General features: G+C 35.3%; 1 protein-coding gene across 4 annotated transcripts in view; it reads right to left on the bottom strand.

The window, feature by feature from the left end:
- LOC105484603 (phospholipase A2 group IVA) overlaps positions 1-22,427 on the bottom strand; it is a 164,253-nt gene that overhangs the window by 37,739 nt on the left and 104,087 nt on the right. For all 4 annotated transcript variants that reach the window (XM_071077332.1, XM_011746427.2, XM_011746428.3 and 1 more), the window contains 5 exons: positions 17,544-17,680; positions 10,962-11,184; positions 10,099-10,213; positions 3,372-3,509; positions 3,185-3,277 (listed from right to left, as the gene is read on the bottom strand). In XM_071077332.1, coding sequence (XP_070933433.1) covers positions 3,185-3,277; positions 3,372-3,509; positions 10,099-10,213; positions 10,962-11,184; positions 17,544-17,680 — 706 coding nt within the window. The remainder of the gene's footprint in view (positions 1-3,184; positions 3,278-3,371; positions 3,510-10,098; positions 10,214-10,961; positions 11,185-17,543; positions 17,681-22,427) is intronic.

Raw genomic sequence — 22,427 nt, 5'->3', positions numbered from 1 at the left:
ATTATCAATTGAAATTCATCTTTTGGTGTCAAGAATTTGTGCTTCCTGCAGAACATCTTAAGAGAACAGTTATAAAAACTAAAATAACAGCTAGAAATCCTTAAGGCAAAGACGGCAGTAAAATCTAGCACAATAACTAGTTATCTTTCTTCTTTTTTTTTTTAAACAGTTACCCAGGCTGGCCTGCAGTGGCATGATCTTTGCTCACTTCAACCTCTGCCTCTGGGCTCAAGCAACCCTTTCACCTTAGCCTCCTGAGTAGCTGGGACTATAGGCATAGGCCGTCATACTTGGCTAACTAAAAAAAAAAAAAAAAAAAAAAAAAAAAAAAAAAATTGTAGAAATGAAGTTTCACTCTATTGCCTAGACTGGTCTCAAACTCCTGGACTCAAGTGATCCTCCTGCCTTGACCTCTCAAAGAGCTGGGATTACAGGTGTGAGCCACCGTGCCCAGCCTAGTTTTTTTTTTTTTTCCAAGTAAAATGTGCATGAATGAGCAATAGTAGGTAATGGAAGGGTTAATAAATGCTTAAGGCAATGGATTGACATTTATTTTTTAAGTTTTTACTGGCATAATTATACATAAGAAATTTGATAAAATGTTCACAAGCTAATATTATTAGTTTCATTTCATGACTATCATCAATAGTAATTTTGTTACATGGGGGTGTGGGAGATGTTAAGAAATTATCTATCCCAGGTGCCATATACATTAGGTGTGTTTCTAGTCCTACATGTATTTTCTTTTCCTTCCTCAAGCATTTTCTTTCTTTCTATTGCTCTTCTTTTCCTTCCTTCCTTTCTTTATCTTTCTTTTCTTTCTTTCCCTCTCTTCTTTCCTTCTTTTTCTTCTTTCTTCCTTCTTTCTTTCTTTCCTTTCTTTCTTTCTGCCACATATGATAGTTTAAGAAAATAGTTCAGCAAAATACTGTCTTATTTGTAAGGAAGACTTCATGATATGAATAGCTAACTATTCTGAATTTACATATTTTCCATCCTAGCATAATGTACAACTCCATCTCTCAAAAGTGTAAATTTTTCACATTTATTCAAAACTCCTTAGAGAGTAAATAATTTCTTTCAGAGTTACCTGATTGTAGCCCAATTTACCTTAAAGTCTTTCTTCAGAAGGAAGAAAACAAAAAAGCAAAAATCATCTCTGAACACTCCTTTAGGAGGTAGACTTCAGTCAGCCAAAGGATACAGTAGTCACTAGGAGTCCTCAGAGTCCTCTCGGTCACCTCTCTGGTTTCATTTCTGGAAATCCTTACTTAATCTGAGGTAACATGCTTCCTGCCGACTGGCGGATCACACATACACGATATTCCTCCTCGGTCTGACACACAGTCCGAGTCAATAAGCTGCCAGACTGCTGGCCTCTAAGGAAACTTCTCAACAAAGAACCTTCTCAAAACTACCTAGTATAAACCTCCTCCTTTTCCTTGGCTTTTAGCCACTGTCTCACCCACATTCGGATATGTTATTTCAGTCCTATTCTCTTCCTGCCTTAAGAAGAAAAAAACAACAAACCCTAGGTTATCTGGATTATTCAACAGAGGGGCACAGGAAGCAGGCCTCAATATGTGATCTTCTCTTTCTTCTTCTTTTTTTTTTTTTTTTTTTTAAATCTTCACATAATTTAGAGAGAGAATTTGTTATTTCCACGAAGAGTTGGGAACAGGACATTCATCTGGGATGTAATGTTCATTAAAAGAAATCAAGTAAGATCATTTTATCATTATACACGTTGCCTTGCAGTTACTGTTAAGAGAATGTGCCCCGTGGTAAATGTCACAGCAGGCTCATGAGTGCCACCTACCTTGTCTGCTCATTAACTGGGTGATGATCAGAGGACAGAAAGTAAACAAGCACAAGGTGCCTTATTTCTGTGTTTGTTTTTATTTTTATTTTAAAATCTTTGGCTCCAATGAAATTATAAGATAACTTTTCCATTATTCATTAAGAACTAATCAAAAATGCAAATGACACTGTTGAAAATATTATGAACTACAGGAGTTTACCACACTAAATACAAATACTAAATAAATTATCAAATAACTAAAAATCAATTCTTGTAGGAGCAGTGGTAATACTGCTTATAAGCCAACTTACTGTTCCAATTAATGTTACAATTTTATTCTCTTTTGCATGTAAACTTAATGGAATCAACTGATGTTGCCTGGGATAACCAAGGACAGTTTGTTAAAAATTTCTGCAGTAAACTTTTTGTATGCAAGCATTCTTCAAGTAAATTAATTATTTACAAAGTCATCAGTGTTATTCTGTCACCTTCTCTGTTCTCAGATAGATCTGTGCTACTTCCCAGACAGAGAAGAGATAGTAGGTAGTTGTGCTGATAGCCTATCGGGCACTTCTCCCAGGTCCCTGCTGTTATGGCTCCAAATTCAGATTTAGCATGCCACCATTTATTTATGCTATCAGTCCAAACAGTCAAAACAAAAATTAATGTTGATTAAAATACAGGTGGCGAGGCTTTTGGAAGAAATTGAATGTACATTTTTTGTTTGCTTAAATTAAATTTATTAATTTAAGAAAACATGTTTCGATGGTATTCTTATAATGAATGAAAATCACTGGTCCCCAATTGAGATTGTCTACTTTCTCAGGTTTTGTAAATATTCATAATTTATTATAGGCTAATGGGTTAGATTTATTGAAAATCATTAGTTTAAGTGTACTGGGGTGATTTGATTTTTTTTCCTTCTTTTGGGTATAGATTAGTATAAGATGCTAACAGGATTCTGGTGAGTTAAAGTTTAAAGGTTAAATAAACTGTGACAAGCATAAACTTCAGTGTTACATTGCATTTAGCTGTTGGTGAATCTAATCTTTAAAAAGCTACTCTTATTTGGTAAAAAGGGGATTTTCTAATAAAAATAGTATGTTTAGCAGTATAATGCAAAAAATGAATAGAGATGTGTTCTATTAAAAATGACTCAGGAATCAATGATTTTTATGAGTTTTATAACCTTAGTGTGAAAATAATACTTAAGAAGTACCTTACATAATATTTTTTAGGAAATATTTAGATTGATTCACCAAATTATTAATAAATTTAGAATGACGGAAATATTTACAAAGATTTAATATTTTCTCCAAAAATGTTAATAAAACTTATCAATGTAGCAAGATTTGTATCAATGTAAGCATATCTTTAGGATACCTAATTCTTCCTCCATTGTGCAGCCTCTACTTTGTGAACCAGAAACGCCCAAAACTCTGTTGAACAATATGGAAAAGGCACTGCCCCAGACACCTAAAATAAAGCAGAAACGGAAAATAACTTAAAATGTACCAGGTTTCAAAATAGTCAAACAAATCAGTGATATATTTTTATTTTGATCACTTACCCATTAAGAAATGCAAGGGGTTTTCTTCATACTTCTTAACAACTGTTCCCATAAAAAATTTGCTTCCAAATAAGTCAGGAGCCATAAAAGTACCATATTTAGCCATGCCAATTTCATATGGACTAAATTCAACCCAATCTGAAAGCATTTTAAAAACAAGGCAATCCATTAACAGGAAAATGCTACAGCATGGTATGCACAGTTAATGATCACTCTAATAATGTCATGCTTATTCTCATGCACTTATTTAAAATATCAAAATGAAAACATTAGCCAAATGTCCATTATGTATATGACATTGTGTGGAAGTTGGGGGAAAAACGCTTAGAGGTGAATAAGACAAGACGATACAAAAAGATCCCTTCTAATTTGCAGAAATTAGATACATTTTACTATTTAAAAACTCAGATGTCTTTTTGAAGTCAGTTTTCATTCTATAGAACAGAAAACCGAAAACTGCTAACTAGATATAAATTTCATGGCACAGACAGAAGAAATTAAACTTTTTAACAATCCAAACCGTCTATTAAAATGAAATGTTTTCTAACATTTACCTTTTCTTCACCTTCACTTTAATTTTACTTACCGTCTCTTCTAACTCCACAAGATTACAATACCAAGTTTTTAGGTTGAATGTCTTAGAAAAACATGGTAATAGTGCCAGAGACGTATACTGTCTAAGAGTGGGGGCTCTGGAGCCGGACTGTCTGGGATCAAATCCCATTCTGCTGCTTATGAACTGTGCTTACTGACTTGGTATTATTCTCTCTCTGTCTTAGGTCCCTAATCTATAAAATGTGAATAAAATCAGTAGATAGTGTGTAGGATTGTTTTGAAGATCCACTGAGTTAAGAAATGTAAGGAGCTTAGAAGAGGACATAGCACATTTTTAATTGCTCAATAAATAGTAGCCACTTAATGTTTCATGTATTCCCACGGGTATAACTATGTCTAATAATCATCTGCATCTTAATGTCTTCAGCAAGAACTCCTGGTTTCTGATTCCCATTTTCTACACTTGCAACTCCTTCATTCTTCTTCTTGTTGGTAAATGGTACTATTATTCATGCCACTACTCACTTTAGGATTACCCTTGATGGTAATCTTTCCCTTATAGCTTACATGAGAAAAATAAAGTGCTGTAGGCACTATCACCAGGTATGTTTAGAACCTGGTCACTTATCCATCTGTCCACCATGACCATACTGATACAAATTGCTGTATTCTCTCCCTCTCCTGGACCTCCACAATAGTCTCCTAAAATGCTTCTACTCTGTTCACCTATTATCTTTTTGATATCCCATAGCCAGAATAAACCTTTAAAAATATAAATCACAGCACACCAGTGTCATCTGAAAGCTTCCCATTACACTGAAAATAAAAACAGGGCTTACAAGGTTCCATCCTGGCCTAGATCGCACTGCCTATGAGATGTGACCACATCTCCTAACAATGTTCTATCACAGTTTGTCTTGCGTATCCCACTTCACTTCAGCCGCGCAGCACAGGTCTTCTTACTGTTCCTCAAAGAAGTCAAGCTCATTCCCACTTCAGCATCTTACACTTGCTATTCCCTTCTGCAGTTCTAATGCTTGCTCCTATTTAATCTTTATTTTAGGGTCTTTGCTGATGGTCCATTACAAAATCCCAACATCATCCACCCCTGCCCAACTCATAGTTCTCTGTCCCACTTCATTTTTTTTCTAGCTTTTCTCTTTCTGAAATTGTAATATGTCTGTAATATCTTATCCAACAAAACAAAATCCAAACAATTCCAAAATTCGTAAGCTTTTTTGTTACTCATTTGGTGGTAAAATCTGATCTGAATTCATTTAGTGAGAAATCAGTCTTGAATGTCAGTGGGGACTCTTATAATTCATTTATCCCACTTGATGTGGATATTTACATATCCTACTGGAGAAATATCACTGTTTGATTATAAGAACCCACTGGGGTATTAGGTAATACACAATATGAGTACCTTTATATCTCTAAAATCCAAACATTTTGAATTCTAAAACACATGTCACCAAAGGTTTGGAAAAGGAATTGTGGATCTATATTTATTGTTTGTTCAATGGTAGGTCACAACATCCTCCTTTCGTGAAGGAAGAGATGAAATCACAACTTTAATAACATTGTAATTCATTATATGTTAAAGGCAAATGGTACATACACTACATCAGAAAGTGGTGTGATTTACAATGATTTACATGGAATTCGTGAGACATGACTAGCAATAAATCAGAGGTTGTTAGGAAAATTCCTGTATTCATACAAGTAATTTCCTATTTCTCAATTTCACAGCCCTATCATGGGAACTGAAGCATAACAACTTCCTGGTTCCTACTTTTCTAGCGATCTCTTCTTGATTAGTGCTGTGGCCTGGGCACACAGTAACTACAGGCATTCTCAAAAGCTAAGAGGAGCCCTGCACCCCTCACTGAAGAACTCACAGTGTTAGTTTTCAACTAATTCTCTCCTGCTGGTGACTCTACGTTTTGACTCCAACCTCTCTCTTGCACCTCCATGTACTTCCAACTTCCTTTGGGGCCCTTACACTCAGATATTCTGTCATCTCCTCCCTCCTCCCACTACCCTTACCTAGATAAGAACTCATCACCCTTCTTCCCAGGCCAGCTTACCTATTTCAGTAAACCATGCTATCACTCTATCAAATCCATCATTGCTTCACACCGATGACTTTTAGGCCTCTCATATCCATCTATTCTTTTCTTATCAGTATGTCCCTAGTTCCAGGGCCTTATCACAAAAGCACAATGATATCTCTGCTTCCAGTTTCATTCCTTTCCATTCTGTTTTCATTGGTCACCAAAGTACCTTTTTCAAAAACACTACATAAATAATTTTATTGCCCTGCACAAAAGCGTTAACTATTTCCCATTATCATAAAAATCAAATAAAAATATTTCTGTCTGGAATTAAAATCATTCCATAACTTGGGACTAATGGTGCCTCCAAATACAACACCTTTTCTTCACCAATGTGTGCATAAGTCCTAGACTAGTTTTTTTTTTTTTTTCTTAAGTGATTCCCAAAACATAACTCTGACTTCCCTTCTGAACATTTTCTCATATTGTTTCCACACAAAGATGTCTTTTTACCTGTACTTGATAGATCCTTCTACATTCAACTTAAATCCAAGTTTCATCACTTTCATAAAGCCTTTCTTATGACTATACTAAATCTCTAAGATATCTCACCTTTATGTCAGGTCTACATACATATGTCAGGTCTAGGTATATTATAGGAATTTTTCCATGCTTTATTTTTGTCTCTTTCAATAGGATTATAACTTTCTTGAGGAAAAGTACTATATTTGTACTCCTATAGTGCCGGGCAAAACATTTAGCATGATGTTTCATAACATGCTAAGTTCATAACCATAAGTTGTAATCCATAAATGCAGTTTATTCACCAATGGAAATTTTTAAATGAATGTTTTAAGTCCTTTCTGCAATGTGATGTAGTAGAGGATTCAAGAATTTCTAACAGTTTAAACACCAATGTTTATTTGTTGAAAATTTCCAAGAAATTTCTAAATGAAAGGTGTTTAAAATTATTCCAAGATGGAAGGAAAATATTACCCAGTATTTTTGAAGTAAAATTGTTAATAAAACTTCTGTAAGCTAATTTGATTATTTGACTCTTAAAACTATAATTCAGAGACTACCTCAACTTTTTCTTCTACATAGCCACTTTCAATCTAAGCATATATTAGAAGAATAAATTACAGACATGTCTCTATTCTTTTTTCCTCAATAACTCAAGTAAAGCTACTTGAACCCTCAAGACATGAACTTTAAGATGTCTTATCTGGGTACAAGATTCACATAATTAATGTTTAATGATTTTGTCTAAATCTGTTGGAAGACACAGCTCAAACCTCTTTATCACAGAAGCTTAACAATGAAGGTTAATGGTGCACCACTCATCTCAGTAGCAGTGTTGCAGTTAGGCAGATGTCAAACTCAGACACATCCAGATCCAAAGACTAACTGGATGTAAAACAGCTTTTTTTTCAGTCTAAAAGAACTCAAAATATCCACTCACCCAAATATTATTTATTCTTTAATTATTTTAGTTAGGTTTTCTTTGCAAATAGCTATTGACTAAAACTTCAGAATAAAATATAACCACTGTGAAAAGTTCAGAACAATCGTGACAATAAAAATAAAACTATTATATTTATATGTCTCTTTATAGTTTTCAGTCTCATCTACTGCATATTTCATATTATTGCCTTAATAGCTCTGGAAGATACATCTTAGGGTTAATATGTTTTTTAAATAAGCAGGAAAATAAGAATCAGAGATCACATGGCTAGCCTGAGGTATTTAGCTTGGAAGTATTGTAAGACAAGCCTTCTAAATTAGAATGTAGTGCTCTTTTGACCATATCATAATTCTTCCTGGGTGAAGGATGATTTATTTGGCCATGCAAAAATCTGACTAGCGTGCAAGTGTTATATACCAACCAATTCCAAAAATTTCAAAACTCCCCAAGATAATAGCTATGGGGAGAAAGCTATTTCATTATGGTGCTTACTTTTCTTACATAATAAAGCCTTAACTCTCTACTATGAACTCCATTATAGCCCAAGATGAGTAGTTCCCTGTTGCTGTTGATCATACCAGATTTATCCTTGACCCCTACTACACGCCCCCCTCCACAATCCAATAATTAAATGTGCCTTTCATATTCAAATCCTTTTTTTTATTATTATACTTTAAGTTCTAGGGTACATGTGCACAATGTGCACGTTTTTTACATATGTATACTATTCATCTTTAAGATCTAGACCTCTGACTTTTCTTACACAGCTTCCATAGAACATTCAAAATTGTTAAAATGTACTGGGAACTTGTTATTAGGGCCTACCATTGTTTTGTGTACTTTGTCTCATTTTTTGGCAAAACATTGTGAGAAGTCTCATCTTCATTCAACAGATGAGAAAACTGGGTCTAACAGAGGTTATATAACTTGGTCAAAATGACAGTGTATAGTAACAGCTCTATACTCTCTTGTGCCTTAACTTCTTTAATACTTACTGCAAATTTTCCAAACATTTGCAAGGGTAGGGACAATATATTGTGGTGAAGAAAAAGGAGCTCTTCCTTAGCGCCTGGCAGACTATAATCCATATAGTCGGTACTCACTATGTATACATCAGAAGTTAGTATGGTGAAATAAAAAGAATAAAGGATTTTTGAAACCAGTTCTCAGAACTGCTCATTACTTTCTAAGCAGCAATGTGCAAATTATTTAATCTTTATGAGGTTTTGTTTTTCCTTCTGTTAAAGAGAGCTAAAAATACCTACTCCCTGGTTGTAGGAAATATGGAATAAAATAGCAAATGCGATAAGTGCCTTCTGAACCATAAGCACGACAAACATTTTAGCCAATATTTTAATAAACATTTGAATGAATGGATCCCATGTGTGCTAATTTTTGTAAACTATTCAAAATTTTTGTCTGAGAGGCAGTTGAGAGAAAATTGAAAATTACAAAAGGATTCTGGATATATATCTGCTAATTACACACCATGCATGATGGTTTTTTAAGCTCATGGTGTGTCCGAAGTCACTCAGATAGCTTTCCTAAAAGTAGGATGAAGCCCACCAGCCACAGTCAGAAATGCCATTGTGCTGCAGACTAACACTGACACAGCCCTCCCAAAAGTATGCTATTGCGCCCCCCCCCTTTTTTTTTTTTTTTTTTTTGAGACGGAGTCTCGCTCTGTGGCCCAGGCTGGAGTGCAGTGGCACCATCTTGGCTCACTGTAAGCTCTGCCTCCCGAGTTCATGCCATTCTCCTGCCTCAGCCTCCTGAATAGTGTTGTGCACTTTTACAGTATCCAAGACGCAAAGCTTGAGAGGAAACAAGTGTTCACTCCTGAGATTTTAACAAAATGGGGCAGTTGTTCATTAACCACGACAAATACACACAAGAACGTTTTAGGTGCTGAATTATAAAAATTACAACAGCACTTTGAATGGCAAACATACAGTTGGCTCTATATACCCATGAGTTCAGCAAATTCTATCAACTGCAGATCAAAAATATTTCAAAAAAAAATTCCAGAAAATGTAACGTTGTTGACATGTACTACGTTTGATCTGTACTAAACATGTACAGACTTTTGTTCCTTGTAATTATTCCCTAAACAATATAACAACTATTTACCTAGCATTTACACTGTATTAGGTATTGTAAATAACCTAGAGATGATTTAAAGTATGCAGAAGAATGTGTGTAGGTTACTTGCAAATACTGTGCCATTTTGCATATGGGGGTCCTGGAACCAATCCCCCATGAGTACCAAGGGACAACTGTGGATCATATTACCCAATTAATGAAAAGATAACCAACAAGTAAGATAATTTGCACTACCTAAAAGCACCAGGCATATTATTTTGTCAAAAGTTACTGAGGAATGGGTAATTAAAATTGAGTTATTGATTGTATCCATGATTTTTATTTTATTACAGTAAATGAAAATACATTAGTTACTAGTTTCATGGAATATTCTCTACAACCAGAAAATCATCTCACTTAATATTTTCTTATATTTTCACAGTCTTATGTTACAGAAAATACATTAAAATAAACAACTGAAAGTGCTTATGACCTTCCTCTAAAGAAAACCACGGGAAACTGCAATTCAGAGGTTCCAGGAAGTGCTCTGAGAAAGGAAACAGCATACCTGCAAACATTAGCTCTGAAACGTCAGGTTTGACATGAAGACAGGTGAAAAGAGGTAAAGGGCATTGTGCAGTATTGACTTTTTCCTTCAAACTACTCAGGGTAGTATTCATTCTCTGTTCACAGAAGAAAGAAAAAGATGACTTTAAATTTATAAATGGATAAAGGAAGAATGCTATTCAAAATAGTACTTCCAATCAAAATCTTATAATTTTATAATAAAAATAACTCTTATTACTTCTAGAAATTACTAGGTCCTGAATGAACAACAAAAAATAAGCTCTATGGAAGTAACTATCTTCATTTAAAAAATCATCATAACTCTAGAGACTACATCTACATCTGAACTGGAGAATGAATTAACAACTGTGGAGCCTGGAAGACACTTAGCCCCTGGACCCCCTGTCACAGGCTCTCCTCTGCTTCATCTTCAAGGAAATATCAATTTACTCATGTATCAAGCGAGTCTGTTCTATGATCCCTTCCTTTCTTGACTCTGTTCAGGCAAACTTCATTCTTCCTCATCTAAAAATGTTACCATTCTTGGAGGGAACGGGCAGTTAAGGGTTAAAATGTGAATTTTCCTTTTTTTTCTTTTTTTCCCCAGAGAAAAGTAATACAAAAGCATTTCCTCACACATTCAAAACCTTTACATGATTGGAATGAATTAGTAAGCATTAGTTGAAAGGTAGAAGAATTATAATCTCTGGTGGGGAGAATGGGCTTAGTACACATAGTTGGACGAATAAGTAGAGTCCAGTGACTTCTATAAAATGTATTACGTTTTCTTTTATTTAAAATATAATATTATAATATGTCCTGTCTACTTGTTATAAAAGTAATGTAGACTGAACTGTAACTTACATTATGAATTAGTGTTTCTCCTATTAACATCCCAAAGATATCAGTAAAGGTGACAGGTTGTCCAGAGCTTTTCTTCTTCCATAAAGACTCAACATATCTTTTAACTTTCTGTGGTGTGAGAAGTAAAAGGGGGTTGTGGCTAACATTTTTCATTAGTTCTTCATTAATCTCCTCTGGCCCTTTCTCTGGAAAATCAGGGTGAGAATACAAGGTTGACATGTACCTATACAGAAAACAAAACACAATCAGTAAAGACAAAGGGCATGACACAGCAGTCTCCAAAGAAAGTAGGCACACTCTGTAAATAAAGCATGGTGGATATATTTGGTTCACTTCATTATCTGATTGCAGATATTAAAACATTTAAGAAAAGAATGTGTTAATCAGAAAGGAGTTGGTCTACCATGAAGGCAAAGTAAAAAAGGGGTGTCAGAGGAAACACTGAACTTTCATCCACAGTCTAAGAGAGAGGGTGCCCTACTAGGCCTACTGTCCATTATCTAGTGTGTCAGGAATGGGTTATCTCTATCAGACTGTTAGAGACTGATGACAGAGCACATCTGAGTCATGTAAATGAACTGACTTGTCTGGCTACAAGACTAGTCAAGGAATCTGATCATCTAAATTTCTATGATGATTATCTACAGGTAGAAAATGTGTTGTCCCAACTATTGTAAATTCTTAATTCCCTTAACAAATTTTTTTTTTCCTTAATTATCCATTGGCCAACTAGACAAAAATCTCAAACCCTGTCAGCTGTAGGTCTCTAAATTTCTGAACTTATGAATCTGAAGGCAAAATCCTAAAGAGAAATAAGGTCTTTAAAGTAAATGCTTTCTTATGAAGCCTCTTGGCTGCCAGCCATTTGGCCACTTCTGGTAAAACTGGAAATCACCATGAACATTGATATTTGATATCTAGATAATAAATATTCAGTTGTGGTGCTCCTGCCTGTGAACCAATACCTCTAGTATGGTGGATCTCATGCTGACTATTAATTACTCATTTTCTTATCTGTTTCCCTCAATAAATTGTGTCCTCCTCCTTCATGAAATAAATTTTGTTTATTCATCTTTTTTAGCCTCAGTGACTAGTTAATGCCTGGCATATTACAAGCACAGCTTAGGAAACTCACATAACAAAATAAAAATAGAATATGTAAACACTCCATCACTTCATCCAACCAAGGAGAAAATAGCACATGTTTTAATCTCTTATTTCCTTGGGATTCAAATCAAAATGTCTATTATAATGGTTATCGTACCTTCGAGGGGAGAAAACTAATTCTTGTTAGGCCCCAACTATATTCTGGACACTGTGTTGGTTAATTGTTCATAAGCTGTTGTCTTGAAGACTCACAATGGCTTTCAAATATTCTATTTTAATTATCAGGAAAGAGAGCATTGGGAAATTTAAATAACATGCTCATACTCCCCAGTTTATAACAGCAGAACTGGAATTCACAATTTGTCCTCTCCCTGATAGGCTTTTTTTTTTAGTCTATTATACAAGACTTCAGTTTTTAGAGACCAAACTATTCCCATTTCACAATAAATTATAATTCCTTATTAGGTTTGAGTTCCTTGGAAACAAACTGAGAATAATTATCAGTTAATAAATGGAGAGTAACAGACCCACAATGGAATACATGTGCAGAAAAAAAAAAACTTAAAAAAATTTTTATACAACAAATTGAATTTGAAACAGTTTCCTCAACATGTGGTAATGATAAATCAAATGGACTTGCTCAACTCAACTTAGTATAATCACCAAATATCTATAAAAATGCAGCTTTGAATACTTGAAAGACACACAGTTCATTTATTCCTATAGTTATTCCAAAGTCTACCATGTGATTTATCCAAATCAACAAAGATATGATATTCTGGACCTTCTCATACTTTTAATAAATGCACAATATGCTCTCTGAAGGTTGAGGTAATCTGGTGTATTCTCACTCTCTCTTTCTCTCTTTCTCTCTTCCCCTCTCATGAAGCAGTTGGCTTGGAAATACAAACCCTGGTGAGAAACTGAAAAACCTAGAATACTTCAACAATTGGCATTGGGTTAATGGTCTCTGCTTGTTCAGTATTTATGACACATATTCCTTAGAATTCACAAGCTGAGTTGGATAATCTTTTCATGGTGTCCCTGCAGTTACATCTGAGTGAAACTATCTCAAAAAGTAAAAAAATAAAACATACAAGTATCACCCCAATTTTTAACTCTATAGTTAAGCCTTAATTTTCATATCTTTATCAATAATGTTTCCCAATTATGCCAGTCAATTTTCAAAAAGACAGTAGCTTAGACATAGCAGGGCCTCTATAAATTAGTTAATTAATGAATGAAAGGGTCTTAGGTTTATTTACATAAAAATCTGGAAATATTTGCCTCGAGTTTTTCAACATATTTATATGATAAGACACCTCATTCTTTTTATCTAAATGCATTTTAGATTGTGTGACACTTTAAATCTAAATCATGCCAGAGAGGAAGCGATGCTCAGTTCAATCCCTGTCTCCAAATCAAATGGTCAATGTTTTAAAATATCAGTAGCTAACCACCGGACTTGCTGAATCCAAACCTTCACGGGTAAACATTTAGGGTGAAACATTTAGAATTTTTGTGCTTAAAAAGTGCAGAAGTGATTCTCATCGGCAACTAAGATTTGGAATGACTTGAGAGACTCTCAACATCTGTTAAGCAAATATCTTAAAACCCTTTAAAAACCCCTAAATTAATTTTCCCATAAAATGCAGTTACTTAACACATTTCTTCATTTAGTGATTAAGCAACTGTGACCTAAGGAAAGTCAGGCACTGTGCTAGGTAAGAGAGATTCATTAGGGAACAAGACAAGCTGAGTCCTTAAACAACAAATTTTCTCTAACACATATCTTGACCTTTGATCCTGTCACACCTTATATGACAATTTTTGTTATTGTTTCTTTTTTCATTGTTTCAAGAATTTTTCATACTGTTAAACTGAAAGTTCTCACTCTCAAAAACTATTTTAGTTGGTTCAATAAATTGGACCATGTTGTCTATAGATGCAGAGCTGCTCTCACTTCTTTTTAGATGATAATACTGTACAAATTTGGCAGTCAACATCCAATAGCCCCTTACCATGCTATAAAAGAACAGCTGAGGAAGAAAGCTGTACTAATCCTGAGTAAAAGAAAACAGGATTACTGTCCTGGTTTTTTAGTTCACTTATTTCAGGTCTCCAGGTTGGCTAATATTTACATTTAATGAATCACAACTATCATCCAAAATTAATTTCAGAAGTAATTACCATAAAGGTAGTAGCAGGTATAAGGGAAGCTTTGTCCTACCTAAAATTCTCTTTTGTGATCACAGGAAACTTTCTGGGAGGTCCAGGGCTTCTCCAGATATTTCCGTATTACCTCACTTATACCAAATAATGGCCATGTATCAGCAGAATATAAAAGGTTACACAACATAGAAGTGTAATGTGTTTTTCCAAGTCTTTCCGAATTCCTTCCTTTGAACTTTTTACCTTCTCACCTGTACTTTTTAAGAGAGAACTGTGAGCATGAATCATTCTGACCACTTTTTCTTCTGGTAAGAGAGCATCTCTTCTTTCACTGGTTAACACCTTCACCTGTGCTTTCCATCTTGTGTCCTGTCTCTGCCGGAGTCTTTTTCTATCTATGATCCTTCTATTTCTTTATCTTCCATCTATCCCTCTACATTATTTCCTACACCTCAGACATCTACAAAAATGCTCAACTCTCTTAAGTTCTGAAAAAAAAATAATAAAAACCCTTCCCTGGGCCCTATGTTCCCTTCAAACAATGACTGAGCTCCTTTCTTCCCTTTCCAAACAAAGTACTTGAAATAATAGATGGCTTTTATGAGGTTCACATGCCTATTTTTTGTGCTTTCATGTTTTATTCACTTATTTTTTACAATCTCATGCTCAAAAATATCTTTTTTTTTTTTTTTTTTGAGATGGAATTTCTCTCTTGTTGCCCACGCTGGTGCAATCTTGGTTCACTGCAACCTCCGCTTCCCGGGTTCAAGTGATTCTCCTGCCTCAGCCTCCCAAGTAGCTGAGATTACAGGCATGCACCACCATGCCCAGCTAAATTTTTTGTATTTTTAGTAGAGACGGGTTTTCTCCATATTGGTCAGGCTGGTCTGGAACTCCCGACCTCAGATGATCCACCCGCTTTGGCCTCCCAAAGTGCTGGAATTACAAGCATGAACCACCACACCCAGCCCCCAAAAGTATCTTTTAATTACTTTTACTAGTGGTTCCTGCTAAAACAACTAACCAAACCCAATCCTTTGCTAAGCTTTTATAGATTTTCAACATTATTAAAACATCCATTCCTTCTTGAAGCATCCTTCCCTCTAGATCCCATCTTTTACTTGATTCTCCTCTATGACAGGTTATTTGCAGTCTCTATTAGGGTTTTATTTTCTTTTTATCTATGAAGTTTTGGAGTGTTACAGGGTTCCATGAATTAAATTCTTGGTGGTAATAAATAAAATGGTAGAAGTTGGTGGAATTACCTAGGGAGAACCTATTGATATAATAGACCAAAAGAGAAGCCCTGAGGGAAAGCCCACATTAAGGAGAGAAACTGTGGAAGTGGTAGGGACAATATATGGAGGAGGGACCAATCAGAGAGGATGAAATAAAACCAAAAAGGCATGATAGGAACAATTAGAAAAAAGGACAAATCAATGTGTGAAATGTCTCAATATCCAATCCCTCCCTCACCAACTCCACATACCCTGAGAAGTCAAGGAAAATAAGAACTTTGCAAATTAAGTGGTCTATGAGTGAAAATTTATTACAAGGAATGAGCAACCTTTTAAGGAAATGAAATAAAAAGGGAAACGCTGATCTTTAAGGAAATAAGACTGTGAAAGATAGAGTAGAAGTATACATATGTGTGTGTGTATGTGTGTGCACATTTAAAGTCCTTTTAATTACTATACATATATGTGTGTGTATATATATATATATAAAAAAATGTGTGTGCACCCCTTAAAATCCTTTTAATTACATTTTACAGGACTTGTTTACTGACAGGAGAATGTAAGAAGATATTGCACCAAATCTATAACCAAAGCAACGACTATAGCTCTAATCAAGCTCACACATACACAATTATATCCCCAAATCAGCACTCAAGGTCTAGTCTTGCTTTATTAGATGAGTTTAAGAAAGTACACTTCTTACAGTTGTCAGTGATGGACAACAGGGATCTAATAAATAGTGAGTACAAAGAAAGAACACCACTCAAAGAATAATAACAAAATGATTGAGTAGGCGAACTAATGTAAGGGTCCAAGATTTTCTAACACATTACTCATTGAACAGGCAGATGCCTGCTCTTTCCTTCAAGGGAAAGAATAATGATGGGCTACACCCTTCCTTCAGAAGAAATAAATCATTTTGAGGGTACATATAGAGAAGACGGCAATGATGGCTCTACGTTTTTGTTTCATGACTAAATAATCTGATTCAAAACATTTAAGAAACTGTAGATGATTTAAATGTGAAACTCTCTGTAAAATATATAGATGTCCCAGAAAAGAGTGTGGTTTAGTAGAAAGCACTCAGAATAACAGATCAAAAGCCTGAGTCTATATGCTAGCTCTACTAGTGATGTTGGACAAATAATTTGGTTTCTAAGTCAAATTTTCTTTAGCATAAAAATGAATAAACTCATACCCTTCTCACAAGATAAAATGACACAGAAACTTTAAAATGCTAGACATATATAATACGATATTCTGATAGATGAGTTTCGCCATGGCCAAATGACTAGAAAGGCCTTTTAAGTCCAAGACAGATCTTTAGTAATAAGGTGATACTCTTATTTGAGACATGTGAGCAAGGACTTTTCTTTTGATTTTCAATGTGCTTATGTGAGGTAAGCAAACCAAAAAGTATGTAGTATCTTCTTTGAAAATGTTTTATAAATATATTTGTGAAAACCTACAGGGTACAGGTATTATACATATGGATGTTTTAAGTCTCCACCTAAATTTAGCTGAGTTTAAATACATTTAAAGGACTAATTTCATATTTAGATGAAAATCAATGAAATACATTATATGTCTATATTCAAAAAATTGTTTTCTTTGTTCTGTATACTATGGTATCTTGCATCTTATTCTATTTGCCCTAAAGAAGAAAATGAATATGTAGTGAATCATGTAGACTTAGACGTGTTCACTGAAGGACTACAAATCAGCAAATTATAAGAAGATTAAATTAATTATGGGTGGAGTATGTTGTTCCACTTCTATTTTTATCTAGAATTATTTTCAATTAGTCTTTTTTATTTTATGTTTTAACTACATTTTAAGTTACAAAGTGGCTTAAAAGAAGCAAATTTGTAACAAAAAGTTATTATTAAATATGGATTTGTCTTTTAAAAAATCGTTTAAAGAAGATTGTGGTATCAAACTGGAAAGTTTTGTAATTTAAAGTTAATGATCAATTTTCTAAATCCCCTTTTCTGTTCTAGCGCTTGAGTTAGATACATCCTAAATATTTAAAGTTATAAAACTAAAATTAAAAATGCATACTAACCAGGTGGAGCCAGAAAGACCAGCAATGTAGGTAGCACAATCCAGAATTCCTGATTCGTATAATGCCTTCATCACACCAGAGAATCCCACCATGGCTCGGAAACCCCCACCTGAACCCAATATGGCTACCACAGGCACCTGAAATGATGCAACAGAGAGATTTGTACACAAAGTAAAAATCATAAAATACAGTTCCCTTTAGTCTCAATCTTTATGTTATACATCCCATATTTTGTCCCAAAGAAGTGTAAGTTAACTTCATACTTTAGTAATGCCTAATTTTTTAAAGGAAGAAAATAAGGCCTGGTGCAATGGCTCACACCTGTAATCCCAGCACTTTGGGAGGCTGAGGCAGGTGGATCACCTGAGGTCAGGAGCTTGAGACCAGCCTGACCAACATGGTGAAACCCCATCTCTACTAAAAATACAAAATAAAAAATAGCTGGGCGTGCTGGCAGGCGCCTGTAATCCGAGCTACTTGGGAGGCTGAAGCAGGAGACTTGCTTGAACCCAGGAAGCAGATGTTGCAGTGAGCCAAGATCGTGCCATTGCACTCTAGCCTGGGCAACAGAGCAAGACTCCGTCTCAAAAAGAAAAAGAAAAGAATGTTTCATATAAGAAAACAAAAAAAAGCAACGTCTATTAGAAAAAAAAGTTATTAAAATGACCAACTTACTCTGTTTAATAATAATAATACTCTATATGTGTTCAACCTTTTGCAAATTTTTGACTTGCTTTCAGGGACATTGTTTTATTTAACTCTCATAAATCATGTAAGGTGAGCAGAAGGAAAGTATTTGCTGGTTTTGCAGGTGAAAGTTCTATACTGATTATGCTACTTGTGTAAGATCTACTAGTTGGTAATTCGTAGTTGAGTAAGCCCCTTGCCTTCCGGTTACATTTACAGAGAGCATCTTTAACATCTGGTGACCGATCTGATGTTAGCAGTAAAAGAGAGGAAGGTGGGTGGTCAGACTTAGGGTTTCTAGCTTTGCTCTTAAGCAGATGATGCTATCATTACCCAGAACAAGAATCCCAAGGCATGAAGTTAGGTGAAGGAAGAAACAGTGTGCTCAGTCTTAGAAATGCTGAAAACACAACATGAACGCATTGTGTTTCAAGTATTGGCACCTGATCCCTGAGTGGCCACTTATCAATATGACGTATACATATATTCATGGAATGATTATTTTACAACCAGAAGGACCAAAAAGATTGTATAGTCATAAGAGATAGTAGTTCTAAGGAAGCCAGATAAGAATTTAGAACAAAGGGGAAGGATTTGAATTAAGCCTTGAAAGGCGGTTGAGTATATAGGCAGTATAATAATAATAATAATAATACTAGCAAACATTTATCCTTTAAATTGGGAAAGAGAAATCTGCAGAGTCCAGATCTTATTAGAGTTAGAGCAGTGAATACTAGAACACCTAGGACTAAATTCCTGACCCAGAGCTGTACTCTAACAAGTGGTCTCAAATCAAAAAACACTAGGCATCAAACTACATGCAAACTGGAAACCTCATAATGAAAGCACACTCTACAAGTGCAGTGCAATGGAAGGATCTAAATGGCTTTGAACCTGTGTATGTATGTATGTGTATATGTGTGTATGTCTGTGTATCTTTATATAGATGTATATGGGTTTGTATAAACACCATGCTCTCAAACACAGATTTTTAAACTGTAAATAAAGTAAAATATGTAAGTCCTTAAAAGCTTGTCTGGAGGGGGAAATAAAGCTAAGGTAGGAAACTAAAGTACGTTACACAGAGGATGAATAGAGTACAATAAAGTATTAGGTGCAGCAGTAGTTATAAGAAAGCTAGATATGAAGTTAGAATGAAAAGGAGGGATTTGAATTCAGCCTTGAAAGGGGGTTGAGTTTGCAGGCAGTATAATAAGAATAATAATAACAATAAAAGCAAGCATTCAACATTGCTATGTGCTCAGTTCTGGGCCTAGGGTTCAGGTCAAGATAGGCATAAGCAGGAAAGGGTATGTGATTTGGGAACCAAACTACTTGGGGTCTTAGTATTGTAGCAGGTGTATATTAGGGAATTGGGAAAATAGGATTATGAAGGGCATTGAGGAAAAGCAATTTCAAGATTAATACTGTAAAACATGGAAGGTTGTTTGTATTCAAAAAATATTTGGGGGCATTTGAGTCTAGGTATGGTTAATTGTAGCATTGTATTATTAAAAATAACCAATCCAATACAAATCAGGTAGTTCAGAATAGAGAAAAAAAATTCTTAGTAGCAGATCATACTGTTCAACACACAGCAAACAGCCTGCACTGTTATTCAACATGAGATTTAATAAGATAAACTAGAAAAATGAACTTAAGAGCTTCTCTAATCCCGAGAAAACAACCTCCCAGATGTACTTCTTCAAATGCCAACAGTGCGACACACACTGAAGATGCATATGGTACATTGCTTGGAATTTTCTGGAAACAGCCTCCTGTTAAACTGCAATTCGTGCGTTAGGTAACCTACTGTTCTCATTATCGCTTTGAAGTAATTCTGAAGGAGGTTTTCAGGTCACGGTTTTAATTCAGATACTTCTGTTGTCATCAGGGGAAGGAAAATGTCAGATATTTGTATATAAAGTTGAATAATCAAATAATTGACTGTGCAGATTATAATTACCTTCATTTGTTAAGTATGCATTTATATCATATCATTTAATTTTCATAACCTATCAGTACATATTATTACTCCGTTTGTTTGTTTGTTTTGTTTTTGAGACAGGGTCTCTCTCTCACCCACACTGGAGTCTCTCTCTGTCACTCAGGTTGGAGTGTACTGGCATAGAGATGGGGATTTGCCGTGTTGCCTAAGCCTCCCAACGTGCTGGGATTACAAGCATGGGCCACCACACTGGGCCTATAACCCCATTTTTAAAAATAAAGCAATTTAAACACAAAGAATATATTTTTTTCCAATGTCACAAAGCTAGAAAGTAGTATTTGGAGTCAAAGTTGGGTCTGCCATATAACAAAGCTATTATTTCACTATGCTCTACTTTGTCTCTCAAAACAAATAGCCCCTACTTTTCCCCAACTAATGCTGTGTCCTAAGGCCATGAAAATCCTCTGTGCTCAGTTTACTTATTATAAAAGTATCGATCTTGATATATTAATGTAGAAAAATATTGATCTTGAAGCTTTTAGTGACTAGTAACATTCTAGATTCTGTAACACCTACAGTAACATGAATTATAAAACTATAAAATTGTAACTATGAACTATAACAAAGAATGGGAAATTAGATTTGTCAAGAACATATCGTATGTGCCTTGCACTCTCTCACGGACACTCTCACACAATTTATTTCATTTACTCTTCCCAGCTCTCAAAAGGAAATCATTGTTTGTTTCATTTTTCAAGTGAGGAGTGCAGATAACAACTAATAGCTAATAAGTAGTACAACCAGGATTTGAGCTGAGGTATGTCTGGCACCAAAATGCCTTGCTCTTTCCTTTGTCATTGCTCAGAATGAAAGGGGTAACCTTTATGGAGTGAAAGCACTGATGCTTCATCAAACTATATTTCAAATTATGTATCACTTCAAATAATGTCAGGACAATTTTACATAATAAACAAAGATTAAGTTTAGAGTTTTAATAGTCTTGCTCATTCGGAAATAATGTTCAAAGAAATAATACGAAAGTTATACGGTTCAGCTGTTAGTCATAGCTCTAATTCTAAGAGAATCAAATATGTGTTCCTGAGAAGGTTTGGGGTTATATTTGGACCTAGTATCACTAATATTTAGATATAAATGATGTCAATAAATATTTCTCATACTTCCTTCATAGGATTATGGGAAATGAGTTTTCGCTTACCAAAAACTTTGTGTTTTGATTTAATTATCCTGGCACATAAACTTACTGACATTATTAATTGCCTCCCTTTCAAAAGAAAATTCTGAAGTATTCAAGAATATTTTTATTTGTCATAGAGAGTTAGATAAATACATTTCTCTCCTTGGCCCCCATATTAGTCAGGGTTCTTCAAAGAAACAGAACCAACAGGATGAGTAGATATATAGACAGAGATTTATTATAATGAATTGTCTCACACCATTGAGACCAGATGAGTCCAAATCTGCAAAATGAGCTGGCGAGCTCCATACCCAGGAGAGCCTATGGTGCAGATGGAAGTCCAAGGGAAGTCGGCTGGAGAATTCCCTCCTGCTCAGTGAGGCAAGCCTTTTTGTCATATTCAGGCCTTGAATGGATTGGATGAGGCCCACCCACATTATAATAGTAAGGATAATCTGCTTACTCAAAGTAAGCAACAACATCGGCAGCAAATCTAGCACTTGCTCTTACATGCCTCTCCATTGCTTCTGACATGCGGACATTTGCTTGCCTCTCCTGGACCCTGTTTCCCTCACAGCTTCTATTTCTCAGCAGTCAAGGGCTTTGAGCCCCTCAGAGTGCACCACCTTGCTGACTGCAGTCTGGGCCCCTTGGACATCTAACCTACTCTCTAGACCAGTTAGACCAATTTCCAGCTCTGTTTTATTCCGTGGCTGTTTATATCCCACCACTTCCTCAGATAAGAAAAATTCAGCTCCATTTCTTGATTCCTGAAACCTGACCCTTGCAAGCCCAGGCCTGCTCAGTTCCTGTTCCTATACTCCACTAAAGGGAGCCCTCCACTGCCTGTCTTTCGATCTTTACCATCTGAAAGAGGAATAAAGATTGATAGTACAGAGTGCCATTGTCAGAATGAAGGTGAAAAGAGATGGGAAAATATTCTCGATGAAGGAAAGCAGAAAAACAGGAATGGCAATGCTTATTGACAACTCAAGGTTGATCTCTCTTATCTCCTTCAGAAACTGTCTTGCTCTGCCTCTCCCTCCCCAACTAG

Source organism: Macaca nemestrina, chromosome 1 (assembly GCF_043159975.1).
Source record: "Macaca nemestrina isolate mMacNem1 chromosome 1, mMacNem.hap1, whole genome shotgun sequence".
Classification (NCBI taxonomy): domain Eukaryota; kingdom Metazoa; phylum Chordata; class Mammalia; order Primates; family Cercopithecidae; genus Macaca; species Macaca nemestrina.
Note: the sequence above shows the minus strand (reverse complement) of the source record. Positions and strands in the feature narration are given on the sequence as shown.